General features: G+C 51.3%; 1 protein-coding gene across 6 annotated transcripts in view; it reads right to left on the bottom strand.

Annotated features, from left to right (window-relative positions):
- Positions 1-12,699, bottom strand: part of CKAP5 (cytoskeleton associated protein 5) — a 627,586-nt gene that overhangs the window by 358,549 nt on the left and 256,338 nt on the right. For all 6 annotated transcript variants that reach the window (XM_069221686.1, XM_069221689.1, XM_069221691.1 and 3 more), the window contains exon 23: positions 3,451-3,564. In XM_069221686.1, the coding sequence (XP_069077787.1) occupies positions 3,451-3,564 (114 nt within the window). The remainder of the gene's footprint in view (positions 1-3,450; positions 3,565-12,699) is intronic.

Below are 12,699 nucleotides of genomic sequence, written 5' to 3'. Positions count from 1 at the left end.
CACCTCCAACCAGAGCAGGCTTTGTTTCTGTCCTCAGAGAGCACAAAGGCTCTCACCGCATGAGGTCAGAAACTCGTCTCTCAGCAGCAGGCTGGCAGAGACCAGTCAGTCCTGCACTGAACAATTGGGTAAAATACAGGGGGTATCTCTAAGATGCCCTCTGTGTGCATTTTTTAATAAATCCAACACTGGCATCAGTGTGGGTTTATTATTCTGAGAAGTTTGGTGCCAAACTTCCCAGTATTCAGTGTAGCCATTATGGAGCTGTGGAGTTCGTTTTTGACAGACTCCCAGGCCATATACTCTTATGGCTACCCTGCACTTACAATGTCTAAGGTTTTGCTTAGACACTGTAGGGGCATAGTGCTCATGCACATATGCCCTCACCTGTGGTATAGTGCACCCTGCCTTAGGGCTGTAAGGCCTGCTAGAGGGGTGACTTACCTATGCCACAGGCAGTGTGAGGTTGGCATGGCACCCTGAGGGGAGTGCCATGTCGACTTAGTCATTTTCTCCCCACCAGCACACACAAGCTGGCAAGCAGTGTGTCTGTACTGAGTGAGGGGTTCCTAGGGAGGCATAAGATATGCTGCAGCCCTTAGAGACCTTCCCTGGCATCAGGGCCCTTGGTACCAGGGGTACCAGTTACAAGGGACTTACCTGGGTTCCAGGGTGGTGCCAATTGTGGAGACAATGGTACATTTTAGGTGAAAGAACACTGGTGCTGGGGCCTGGTTAGCAGGGTCCCAGCACACTTCTCAGTCGAGTCAGCATCAGTATCAGGCAAAAAGTGGGGGGTAACTGCAACAGGGAGCCATTTCTTTACAAACATACTTCAGACTTTTAAATAATTTTTAAGACCAAGATCTTTTAGATACTTTAAGTACTTTTTGAGATATTACTTTGCAACGTTTTAATAAAGTTAGTTTTTCTGTGCATAATTACGCACCATAGGAATCAATAGGCAGTCACCCTTAAAAATGCATACAAAAATCGTACAGTTGAGTTACCAGTCTTCTTTTGCAGGGTGGTCTAAGTAGTCAGTGAGTACACTGCCAGCTGGAGAGCCTCGGGCAGCTCCCGGTTCCGGCAGGAGCAGCGTTAGAAAGTCTCCGGGCACAGAGCCACCTGGAGGGGCCACTTGGAAAAGGAGCTGGTTTACAGATTTAAAGAGGGTGCCTTGGGGACCCCTTGGGCTCTTGAGGTCGCAAGGGGTTGAGGACCCAGGGCACAGCAGATCCTGCGATGCAGAGCTCAGGGCAGCCGGATGCAAGGCAATGTGAAGGTCTTGGATGCTATGGCAAAGGGCCCCTTTTGGAGCTGGAGGTGAGTCTTCTTCCGTGGACCTTGAAAGGACATCGTGGGCGCTCTGATGGGAGGTCCGGGGTGTCACTGAAGTCCCTCGACTGGGGATTTCTCCTGGTCCAGTTGCAGCGCTGGGTGAGCTGTTTTTGGGACTGTCCGACGTGCACTGACCAGTACCTGGGGTATTGGCACAACGGCCATGGGAGGGCGCTGTGCCACCGAAGTTGGCACACTTGTAGGTCTCGTCCGGGCTGTCTGCGTGTCATAGGGTCCAGCTGGGACTTCTGGCTGCAGCGATATCGTCTGGTCGGTCAAGTGACCTTCACCAGTTTGATTGTTCCTTGGAGGTTTCTTTTAGTTTGAGTGGTGCCTCCACTCAGGAGGGAGATCTCAGGCTATTAGCAAAGCCTCAAGGTCCTCAGGGTCTTTTGAGGTCAGTCCAGTGGTCAGCTCCTCTGCAGCGGCGCTTTTTGGGGCTCTGGTGCAGCAAGCAGGGGCTTTGGAGCCTCATCTGGTGCAGCAGGTCCTCTGTTTTAGTCATGTCGGGTTCTTTGGTGCAGTCTTCTTCCAGATTAATCTAAACTCTTGGTCTAGTTAAGCCCACTAAATACTGAATTTAGTGGGAGTTTTAGGGTGAACCTGGTAGTGTCCAATGCGACACACCCTTGGGTGGCTACACCCACTACAGTGACCACTTCATGTGGGAAGGGTTACTTCCTTAAACTATTAGATATTTTCCTGCCACCTAACAGAGGAAAATGAAATGCAGGAACGGGGTCCACTTCCCCTGCAAGCCCCTGGGGGTGGTGCATGCTCAGTGAGACCCCTCCTCCTACCCTTTGTGTGGTTTCCACCTTTGCTCCCACCAAAAGTGCGGGTTTGCAAAGGTGAGACCATCTGCTGCTAGCAGCAGACCTGGGGGTCACGTTTCAAGGGCAGTAAGCCCTTTGAAGCTCACAGCTAGGAGGTGTTCACTCCTCCACCCAGGAAGGGCATTGTTTTACAAACCAGAGAGCCATGGCTCTCCACCAGGTTTGTATATTGGCTGTCTGGAAGGGGCAGACTGGATGGAACCAGTCCGCAACTATGCCTGTTAGGTGGCCCCTGGGTACTTTTGGGGTTAAATCCAATACTGGTATCAGTTTGGATTTATCATCCTGAGCTGTTTGATACCAAACAACCCAGGGTGCAGAGTGGCCATCATGTAGCTGGGGAACTCGTGTTTGACCAGTGTCCAGTATATGTACTTAAAAAGGCTGCTCTGCTCATAGAATTATGCCCTCACATATAGTATGGTGCACCCAGCCTTAGGGCTCCAAGGCCTACCTGAGGGGTGACTTAACCACAACATATGCAGTGTAGGGTGGACAGGGCACACAGAGGGTGCGCCATGTCGAGTTTGCCTTTTTAGGTTTGCCCCAGTAGACTCAGCCTGCACTGGCAGGGCGTATCTGGGTACAAGGCTCTAGAGGGTGGCAATCAGTGCTGCTGCCCTCAGGGGCCTACTCCTACTATACCATGCCCTGGGTACTAGGGTCTTACAGGGCTATGTAAGAGTATCCAATTGTGCCAAGCATCACAACAGATTTAGGGAAAGAGCTCTGGCCCAGGGAACCTGGTTATCAGGGGCCCTGGGCACTACAATGTCTAGGTTACAGCAACATTAGGCAAAAAGTGGAGGCTCACCATACAAAAAGAGGCCTCCTCTCACAATTACAAGAAGTGGTTTCACTGTATTACACAAGACTGGTACCAGCAACACAACCTGCACTCAAATATGAGCCACGCCACCCAGAACGGCACACCAAAAGGGTACCAGAAACAGATATCAAAACCGTCTGAAGCTTCCTAAAACTGCTCTCTTAGAGAGAACCCATTTTCCTACAATGCTGCTACACCCATCCTCTTCAAGCAAACACCAACCCCCACCTCTTGCATCATTCTACTACAGCAATGCCACTTGGACTAAGCACAAAGCTACACGCTGCAAACTTCACGGGCAAAGAATAAAAAGTACATTCCGATGAAACCTATTAATCCACACTGAAAACAAAAATCCATGACCACCTCCTTCCTCAGTGCTGCGCTCCATAAAGGAGAGCATTCCACAGCTCTTTTTCAAGGCACCCACACAAGGTCACTCACCTTACTGTCGCCCAGGATGGTGATGATGGGAATGCCCAGGTTCTTCACGTGCTGCTTGACATTCGGTCCAATGGCTGTGGCAAGCTGCTGGATGATGCTCAACGTCTGAAGAACCTGGAAACGAACAAGACAGGCATCACAGGTAAGGCCAACAAGCAGAGAGCTCCGTAGAAACAGCTTTCAATCGAGCTGGTTTCTAAAGTGCTGACATACAGTCCGGGTAAGAGAACGGGTGAAGCAGAAACGTGGGTTGTAGGAAAGTGGAGACCTCCCCATGTAATGTCACAATCTATCAGGTTCAGTTAGGTTTCTTTAAATAAACCATTTGCTCAGTCATGTGATGGTAGTCAGGCTTAATCAAACGAACAAGTGCAAAGTAGGAAAACTTAAGCACAAAACAAATCCAACACCAATTTATGGTCATCAAGTGTATTTTATCTTAAACTAGACACTAAAACGACAAATCGATTGAGGGAGAATGGGAGCTACGATTTATCAGATGAGCAAAAATGTATTAGTCTTTTAGATGCAATGAATCATTCAAAGCAGTTGGCGGTTAACAAGCTAAAATGCAACCCTGAATTTTCCTGGATCTTGGACTAGCCACAAAAAGTTGGGGTCAGCCACTGCAACCGTTCAGGTCCAGGGTGACAGTTTACCAGTCATAGTCAGCAGTCTTGCATCAGTGTCTTTCTCCTCCGTAAAGCGGTCAAGGCAAGAAGTGATGCTGGTGGATGAAGGATGCAAAGAATGCCAAAGATGATGAAGGGATGCTGAAGAGAGTGAGTTTTCCTGGGGCCACCATGCCGTCCTCAAACTTAAGGGGTAATCTTCGACCACAGGTTTTGATGTATATGATGCGGAAGGGGAGCCCAGTGCAAATGCAACTGGTCTCCAAGTTTACAGAAGGTCCAGCCATTGCTTACAGGCAAGCAAATCCTTTTCTTATGTGTAAGGAAATGCCTCCTTGGCATGGTTACCCCCTGACGTTTTGCCTTTGCTGATGCTATGTTTTGATTTGAAAGTGTGCTGAGGCCTGCTAACCAGGCCCCAGCACCAGTGTTCTTTCCCTAACCTGTACTTTTGTTTCTACAATTGGCACACCCTGGTATCCAGGTAAGTCCCTTCTAACTGGTACCACTGGTACCCCTGGTACCAAGGGCCCTGATGCCAGGGAAGGTCTCTAAGGGATGCAGCATGCCTTATGCCACCGTGAGGACCCCTCACTCAGCACAGACACACTGCTTGCCAGCTTGTGTGGGCTGGTGAGGACAAAAAGAGTAAGTCGACATGGCACTCCCCTCAGGGTGCCATGCCAACCTCACACTGCTTATACAGTATAGATAAGTCACCCCTCTAGCAGGCCTTACAGCCCTAACGCAGGGTGCACTATGCCATAGGTGAGTGCACGAGTATGAGCACTGTGACCCTACAGTGTCTAAGCCAAACCTTAGACATTGTAAGTGCAGGGTAGCCATAAGACTATATGGTCTGGGAGTCTGTCAAACACGAACTCCACAGCACCATAATGGCTACACTGAAAACTGGGAAGTATGGTATCAAACTTCTCAGCACAATAAATGCACACTGATGCCAGTGTACATTTTATTGTAAAATACACCCCAGAGGGCACCTTAGAGGTGCCCCCTGAAACCTTAACCAACTACCTGTGTAGGCTGACTGGTTTTAGCAGCCTGCCACACTCGAGACATGTTGCTGGCCACATGGGGAGAGTGCCTTTGTCACTCTGTGGCTAGTAAAGCCTGCACTGGTGGAGATGCTTATTGTAAAGAAATGGCTCCCTGTTGCAGTTACCCCCCACTTTTTGCCTGATACTGATGCTGACTTGACTGAGAAGTGTGCTGGGACCCTGCTAACCAGGCCCCAGCACCAGTGTTCTTTCACCTAAAATGTACCATTGTTTCCACAATTGGCACAACCCTGGCACCTAGGTAAGTCCCTTGTAACTGGTACCCCTGGTACCAAGGGCCCTGATGCCAGGGAAGGTCTCTAAGGGCTGCAGCATGTCTTATGCCACCCTAGGGACCCCTCACTCCGCACAGACACACTGCTTGCCAGCTTGTGTGTGCTGATGGGGAGAAAATGACTAAGTCGACATGGCACTCCCCTCAGGGTGCCATGCCAACCTCCCACTGCCTGTGGCATAGGTAAGTCACCCCTCTAGTAGGCCTTACAGCCCTAAGGCAGGGTGCACTATACCACAGGTGAGGGCATATGTGCATGAGCACTATGCCCCTACAGTGTCTAAGCAAAACCTTAGACATTGTAAGTGCAGGGTAGCCATAAGAGTATATGGGCTGGGAGTCTGTCAAAAACGAACTCCACAGCTCCATAATGGCTACACTGAATACTGGGAAGTTTAGTATCAAACTTCTCAGAATAATAAACCCACACTGATGCCAGTGTTGGATTTATTAAAAAATGCACACAGAGGGCATCTTAGAGATACCCCCTGTATTTTACCCAATTGTTCAGTGCAGGACTGACTGGTCTCTGCCAGCCTGCTGCTGAGAGACGAGTGTCTGACCTCATGCGGTGAGAGCCTTTGTGCTCTCTGAGGACAGAAACAAAGCCTGCTCTGGGTGGAGGTGCTTCACACCTCCCCCCTGCAGGAACTAACACCTAGCAGTGAGCTTCAAAGGCTCAAGCTTGGTGTTACAATGCCCCAGGGCACTCCAGCTAGTGGAGATGCCCGCCTCCTGGACCCAGCCCCCACTTTTGGCGGCAAGCCCAGGAGAGATAATGAGAAAAACAAGGAGGAGTCACTGGCCAGTCAGGACAGCCCCTAAGGTGTCCTGAGCTGAGGGTGCCTCTGACTTTTAGAAATCCTCCATCTTGAAGAAGGAGGATTCCCCCAATAGGGATAGGAATGTGACCCCCTCCCCTTGGGAGGAGGCACAAAGAGGGTGTACCCACCCTCAGGGCTAGTAGCCATTGGCTACTAACCCCCCAGACCTAAACACGCCCTTAAATTTAGTATTTAAGGGCTTCCCTGAACCTAAAGATTTAGATTCCTGCAACAACAAGAAGGACTGCCTAGCTGAAACCCCTGCAGAGGAAGACCAGAAGACAACAACTGCCTTGGCTCCAGAAACTCACCGGCCTGTCTCCTGCCTTCCAAAGAACTCTGCTCCAGCGACGCCTTCCAAAGGGACCAGCGACCTCTGAATCCTCTGAGGACTGCCCTGCTTCGACGACGACAAGAAACTCCCGAGGACAGCGGACCTGCTCCAAAAAGACTGCAACTTTATCCAAAGGAGCAGCTTTAAAGAACCCTGCAATCTCCCCGCAAGAAGCGTGAGACTTGCAACACTGCACCCGGCGACCCCGACTCGGCTGGTGGAGAACCAACACCTCAGGGAGGACCCCCGGACTACTCTACGACTGACTACCAAAACCTGTCCCCCCTGAGCCCCCACAGCGCCGCATGCAGAGGGAATCCCGAGGCTTCCCCTGACCACGACTCTCTGAAACCTAAGTCCCGACGCCTGGAAAAGACCCTGCACCCGCAGCCCCCAGGACCTGAAGGACCGGACTTTCACTGCAGAAGTGACCCCCAGGAGTCCCTCTCCCTTGCCCAAGTGGAGGTTTCCCCGAGGAAGCCCCCCCTTGCCTGCCTGCAGCGCTGAAGAGATCCCTAGATCTCTCATTGACTTCCATTGCGAACCCGACGCTTGTTCTAACACTGCACACGGCTGCCCCCGCGCCGCTGAGGGTGAAATTTCTGTGTGGGCTTGTGTCCCCCCCCCGGTGCCCTACAAAACCCCCCTGGTCTGCCCTCTGAAGACGCGGGTACTTACCTGCTGGCAGACTGGAACCGGGGCACCCCCTTCTCTCCATTGAAGCCTATGCGTTTTGGGCACCACTTTGAACTCTGCACCTGACCGGCCCTGAGCTGCTGGTGTGGTAACTTTGGGGTTGCTCTGAACCCCCAACGGTGGGCTACCTTGGACCAAGAACTGAACCCTGTAAGTGTCTTACTTACCTGGTAAAACTAACAAAAACTTACCTCCCCCAGGAACTGTGAAAATTGCACTAAGTGTCCACTTTTAAAATAGCTATTTGTGAATAACTTGAAAAGTATACATGCAATTGAAATGAAGTTCCTAATGTACTTACCTGCAATACCTTTCAAACAAGATATTACATGTTAAATTTGAACCTGTGGTTCTTAAAATAAACTAAGAAAATATATTTTTTCTATACAAAACCTATTGGCTCGATTTGTCTCTGAGTGTGTGTACTCATTTATTGTCTATGTGTATGTACAACAAATGCTTAACACTACTCCTTGGATAAGCCTACTGCTCGACCACACTACCACAAAATAGAGCATTAGTATTATCTCTTTTTACCACTATTTTACCTCTAAGGGGAACCCTTGGACTCTGTGCATGCTATTCCTTACTTTGAAATAGCACATACATAGCCAACTTCCTACACTTATCACCTCCCCCTTGCAGGAGCTGTAACACCTGGCGGTGAGCCTCAAAGGCTCACCCCCTTTGTTACAGCACCACAGGGCATTCCAGCTAGTGGAGTTGCCCGCCCCCTCCGGCCACGGCCCCACTTTTGGCGGCAAGGCCGGAGGAGATCATAAGAAAAACAAGGAGGAGTCACTGGCCAGTCAGGACAGCCCCTAAGGCAACCTGAGCTGAAGTGACTGACTTTTAGGAATCCTCCATCTTGCAGATGGAGGATCCCCCCAATAGGGATAGGAATGTGACCCCCTCCCCTTGGGAGGAGGCACAAAGAGGGTGTAGCCACCATCAGGGCTAGTAGCCATTGGCTACTGCCCTCCCTGACCTAAACACACCCCTAAATTCTGTATTTAGGGGCTCCCCTGAACCTAGGAACTCCGATTCCTGCGACCTAAGAAGACTGCTAAGCTGAAAAACCCTGCAGGGAAGACGGAGACACCAACTGCTTTGGCCCCAGCTCTACCGGCCTGTCTCCCCCCTTCTGAAGAAACTGCTCCAGCGACGCTCTCCCCAGGGACCAGCGACCTCTGACCTCTGAATCCTCAGAGGACTGCCCTGCTCTAGAAGGACCAAGAATCTCCAGAGAACAGCGGCCCTGTTCACCAAAGACTGCAACTTTGTTTCCAAAGAAGCAACTTCAAGACAACTGCATTTCCCGCCGGAAGCGTGAGACTTACAACTCTGCACCCGACGCCCCCGGCTCGACTTGTGGAGAAACAACACTTCAGGGAGGACTCCCCGGCGACTACGAGACTGGGAGTAGCCAGAGTTGCCCCCCCCTGAGCCCCCACAGCGACACCTGCAGAGGGAATCCAGAGGCTCCCCCTGACCGCGACTGCCTGACTCCCAGATCCCGACGCCTGGTAAAGACTCTGCACCCGCAGCCCCCAGGACCTGAAAGATCAGAACTCCAGTGCAGGAGTGACCCCCAGGAGGCCCGGTCCCTTGCCCAGGTGGTGGCTACCCCGAGGAGCCCCCCACTTGCCTGCATCGCTGAAGAGACCCCTTGGTCTCCCATTGATTTCAACGACAAACCCGACGCGTGTTTGCACATTGCACCTGGCCGCCCCCGTGCTGCTGAGGGTGTACTTTCTGTGCTAACTTGTGTCCCCCCCGGTGCCCTACAAAACCCCCCTGGTCTGCCCTCCGAAGACACAGGTACTTACCTGCTGGCAGACTGGAACCGGGGCACCCCCTTCTCCATTGAAGCCTATGCGTTTTGGGCACCACTTTGAACTCTGCACCTGACCGGCCCGAGCTGCTGGTGTGGTAACTTTGGGGTTGCTCTGAACCCCCAACAGTAGCTGTACATTTGTCTTCCCACAATTGGCATACTAGTCCCCTATGTAGGTCCCTAGTATATGGTACCTAGGTAACCAGGGCAGTGGGGCTTCAGGGAATCCCCAGGGATTGCAGCACTTATTCTGCCACCCACAGGGAGCCCATGCAAAGGGTTCCGGAGGCCTGCCGTTGCAGTCGGAGTGAAACAGGTGTGCGCACCTGTTTTCACTACAGGTGCCCATGGTAGGCCCTCTCAGCAAAGAGGGCACAGTGCAGGTACCTGTGTGTGAGGGCACCCCTGCACTAGCAGAGGTGCCCCCACAAACTCCAGATCCATTTTCCTGGACTTTGGGAGTGGGGGGACACCATTTTATGCTTGTACTGGACATAGGTCAATCTACCTATGTCTAGCTACATAATGGTAACTCTGAACCTGGGCATGTTTGGTATCAAACATCTCAATCATACCCCAATACTGTTGCAAGTATTGGAAGCAGGATTTCATGCACTCTGGGGGCTCCTTAGAGTAGCCTTATTATTGCTACCACCAGCCTTGCAGGGTTTTCCGGGCAGCCTGGGTGTTGCCACCCCTCAGACAAGTTTCTGCCCTCCTACTGCAAGATCTGATCAAGCCCAGGAAAGCAGAACAAAGGATTTCCTTTGAGAGAGGGAAGTAACACCCTCTCCCTTTGGAAATAGATGTGACTGGCTTGGGAGGGGTAGCCTCCCCTTCCATCATCACCCAGGGGTGGTGCCTAGAGCTCCTCCAGAGGGTCCCTGGGTTCTGCCATCCTGTTTCTTAGGTTGGCAGGGAACTCTGGGAGCATCTGAGTTGCCAGGCCTGGAAAGTGACAGGCCTGATAGGTGCTTACCTGGTTAGGTGACCAATCCCCTTTTCAGGGATAGTTAGGGACTCTCTAGTAGGTCCTAAGATTCGGCTTGCAAGATTCCAGCAGGACTCCTCTGCAACCTCTGCTTCGACTTCTGGCCACTGGAACCGCGACTGGAGCCTCCAGGAACAGACAACACTGCTACAACGAAGAAGACTTGTCTGCAACTTTGTTTCCACGTTTCCTGCTAGCTTCACAACATTTCCCCAGTTGTGCATCCTCCAAAGACTGCAACTCTTCAGCCTGCACAAGAAGATGCAATGTCCTTTGGTGTGAAGGCGTTACTTCCAGCTGCATCAATCTCCCCTCATCTTGAGCTGCGTGGATCCTGCATCATGGGTGGTGCTGGCCTGGAGTAGTCCTCTCTGCCAGTCCAACTTTGGTGGAGGTAAGCCTTTGCCTTCCCACTCAGGACAGTACTCCCGTGCACCCAGTCTCTTGCACTTCCCAAGGCTTGTTTGCATTTCCTCCAAAGGATCTTCAGGAGACTTGTAGCTCCAGCCCCCAGCACTCCATCCTGCAAAGCGCAGCTTCCTGCGTGGCTCTCCGGTGGCGTGGGATCCTCTTTTGTAGTGCTGCATGGGCTTCTCCTGTGACTTGTCCCCGTCCAGTGGGACTCGTTTGGGTGATGCCTCTGCTCCTGTGGACTCGGACGCTGCGTGTCCCCTGTGACACCCCTCCTGGGCTGAGTCATCCTGGGCCTTGCTGGTTCCAGACAGCACCACTTTTCCACTAACTGAGTTGGCCTTTTGTGGAATTCCTACACAAACACCAGTCTGCAATCTTCCTTCCAGCTTGGGACATCTGCGTCCATCAGACTCTCTTCTCCGGCTCCAGGGCTGCAGTGTGGACTTGTTTTTCATCACCAATGACCAACTCCTGCAAGTGCAGCTGGGTGGGAGGAGGCTCCTACTGGACTCCACTGTGACTCTTGGACTGTCACCTCTCTGCACAGGCCTTTCTTGCAGTCTTCCCCTGGGTGTATTTTCTTGTCTTCTTTTCCTCCTTTTGGGTGGTTTGGGGAAAATCCAGTGATTTACTCCTGCTTTCCTGGTCGCCGGGTGGGTGGGGGGAGTGGGAGAGTGGGATGGTGTTACTTACCTCTGTGGTTTTCTAGTACTCCCAGCTCCCCTCTACACATTTTACCTATTTTACTTACCTAGGTGGGGGTCCTGTGTTCGCATTCCATTTTTTTTTAGTATATGGTTTGTGCTCCCCCTTGGGTCACTATTTGTTATTTACACAATTTTCTAATCTTTTCTACGCCTAATTAGGATTACTAGGGTATTACTTACCTCCTGTGTGACTACAGTGGTATTGCTGGAGCTTTGCAGGTCTCCTAGATAAGCCTTGGCTGCTCATCCAAAGCTACCCCTAGAACGCCTGCCTTCTAGGCACTGCCTACACTTCACTAATAAGGGGATACCTATACCTGGTATAAGGTGTAAGTACCTCAGGTACCCACCACACACCAGCCAGCCAGGCAGCGTCCTACACAGATTGAACAAGGTTTCTACTTAGTTTATAAGCAGCATCTGAGACATGAGTCTGGCCGAGAGGCCCCAACATGTTCTCAGGTTCAACTGGTACATATACCATAGTACCATTATGTGCACAGAGGTGAAGCAACAAAAGAATACTGGACGTCGCTGGATTTTTCCACAGTACTTCTGTCCTGCTGGTCATTCCTAATCATTTAGATTACACAGTGGTCAGTTTCTTATAAATACTGAGATCTGACTATTCAGATTAGAGGGGTCTTCGCCTCGAGCTGTCCAGGGAGAAGTCAGATTCCAGATTGGCTGGTGTCCTGACTGGGCCTAAGTTGGGCCTACAGAGCTGAAACTGAGAACAGCTGAACTCTAATCACAGAAGATTCACTCCTGCTTGCCTTGCTGGTTCAAGGTCTGACAACAAGGAGGCCCTCTCTATGTGACCGGTGCGCAGAGCAACAATTCTAACTCTGTACAGACAATTTTATTAAGTAGAAAGTGACAGGAGTGGATGAAGAAATTCAGGAAGCTGGTGCTGTGAACCATGATCCAAACGTTTGCCGTGTTCACTCATACAGTAACCATACTAATCAAGGTTTCATGTGTTCTGTTGTCCCAGGCCTAGCTCTCTCCATGCTGCTGCATCGCCCTTGCTCCCGTCTTTGCTTTTTCCCGTTTGAGTACCTTTTCCTTGCTTTTCCCGTGTTGTGTGCCCCTTGTCCTTGCTTCCCCTCCTTTTCACTGCATTCTCCTAGCTTTCCTCATCAATCGCCCATGTGCCTTCTCCTTGCTCCTCCCACCCCCACCGTTTGTGTGCCTTCTCCTTGCTCCTCCCACCCCCACCGTTTGTGTGCCTTCTCCTTGTTCGTCTTTGCTTTTTCCCCGTTTGAGTACCTTTTCCTTGCTTTTCCCGTGTTGTGTACCCCTTCTCCTTGCTCCTCCCACCCCCACCTTGTGTGCTTTCTCCTTGCTTTACCCTCAATTTCACTGCTTTCTCCTTGCTTTACCCTCAATTTCACTGCTTTCTCCTTGCTGTTCCCCCTCATTGCCGATCCTGACTTCCGGTATTTACAGCCTCCCGCC

Source organism: Pleurodeles waltl, chromosome 3_1 (assembly GCF_031143425.1).
Source record: "Pleurodeles waltl isolate 20211129_DDA chromosome 3_1, aPleWal1.hap1.20221129, whole genome shotgun sequence".
NCBI lineage: Eukaryota > Metazoa > Chordata > Amphibia > Caudata > Salamandridae > Pleurodeles > Pleurodeles waltl.
This window is presented reverse-complemented; position numbering and strand designations above follow the sequence as displayed.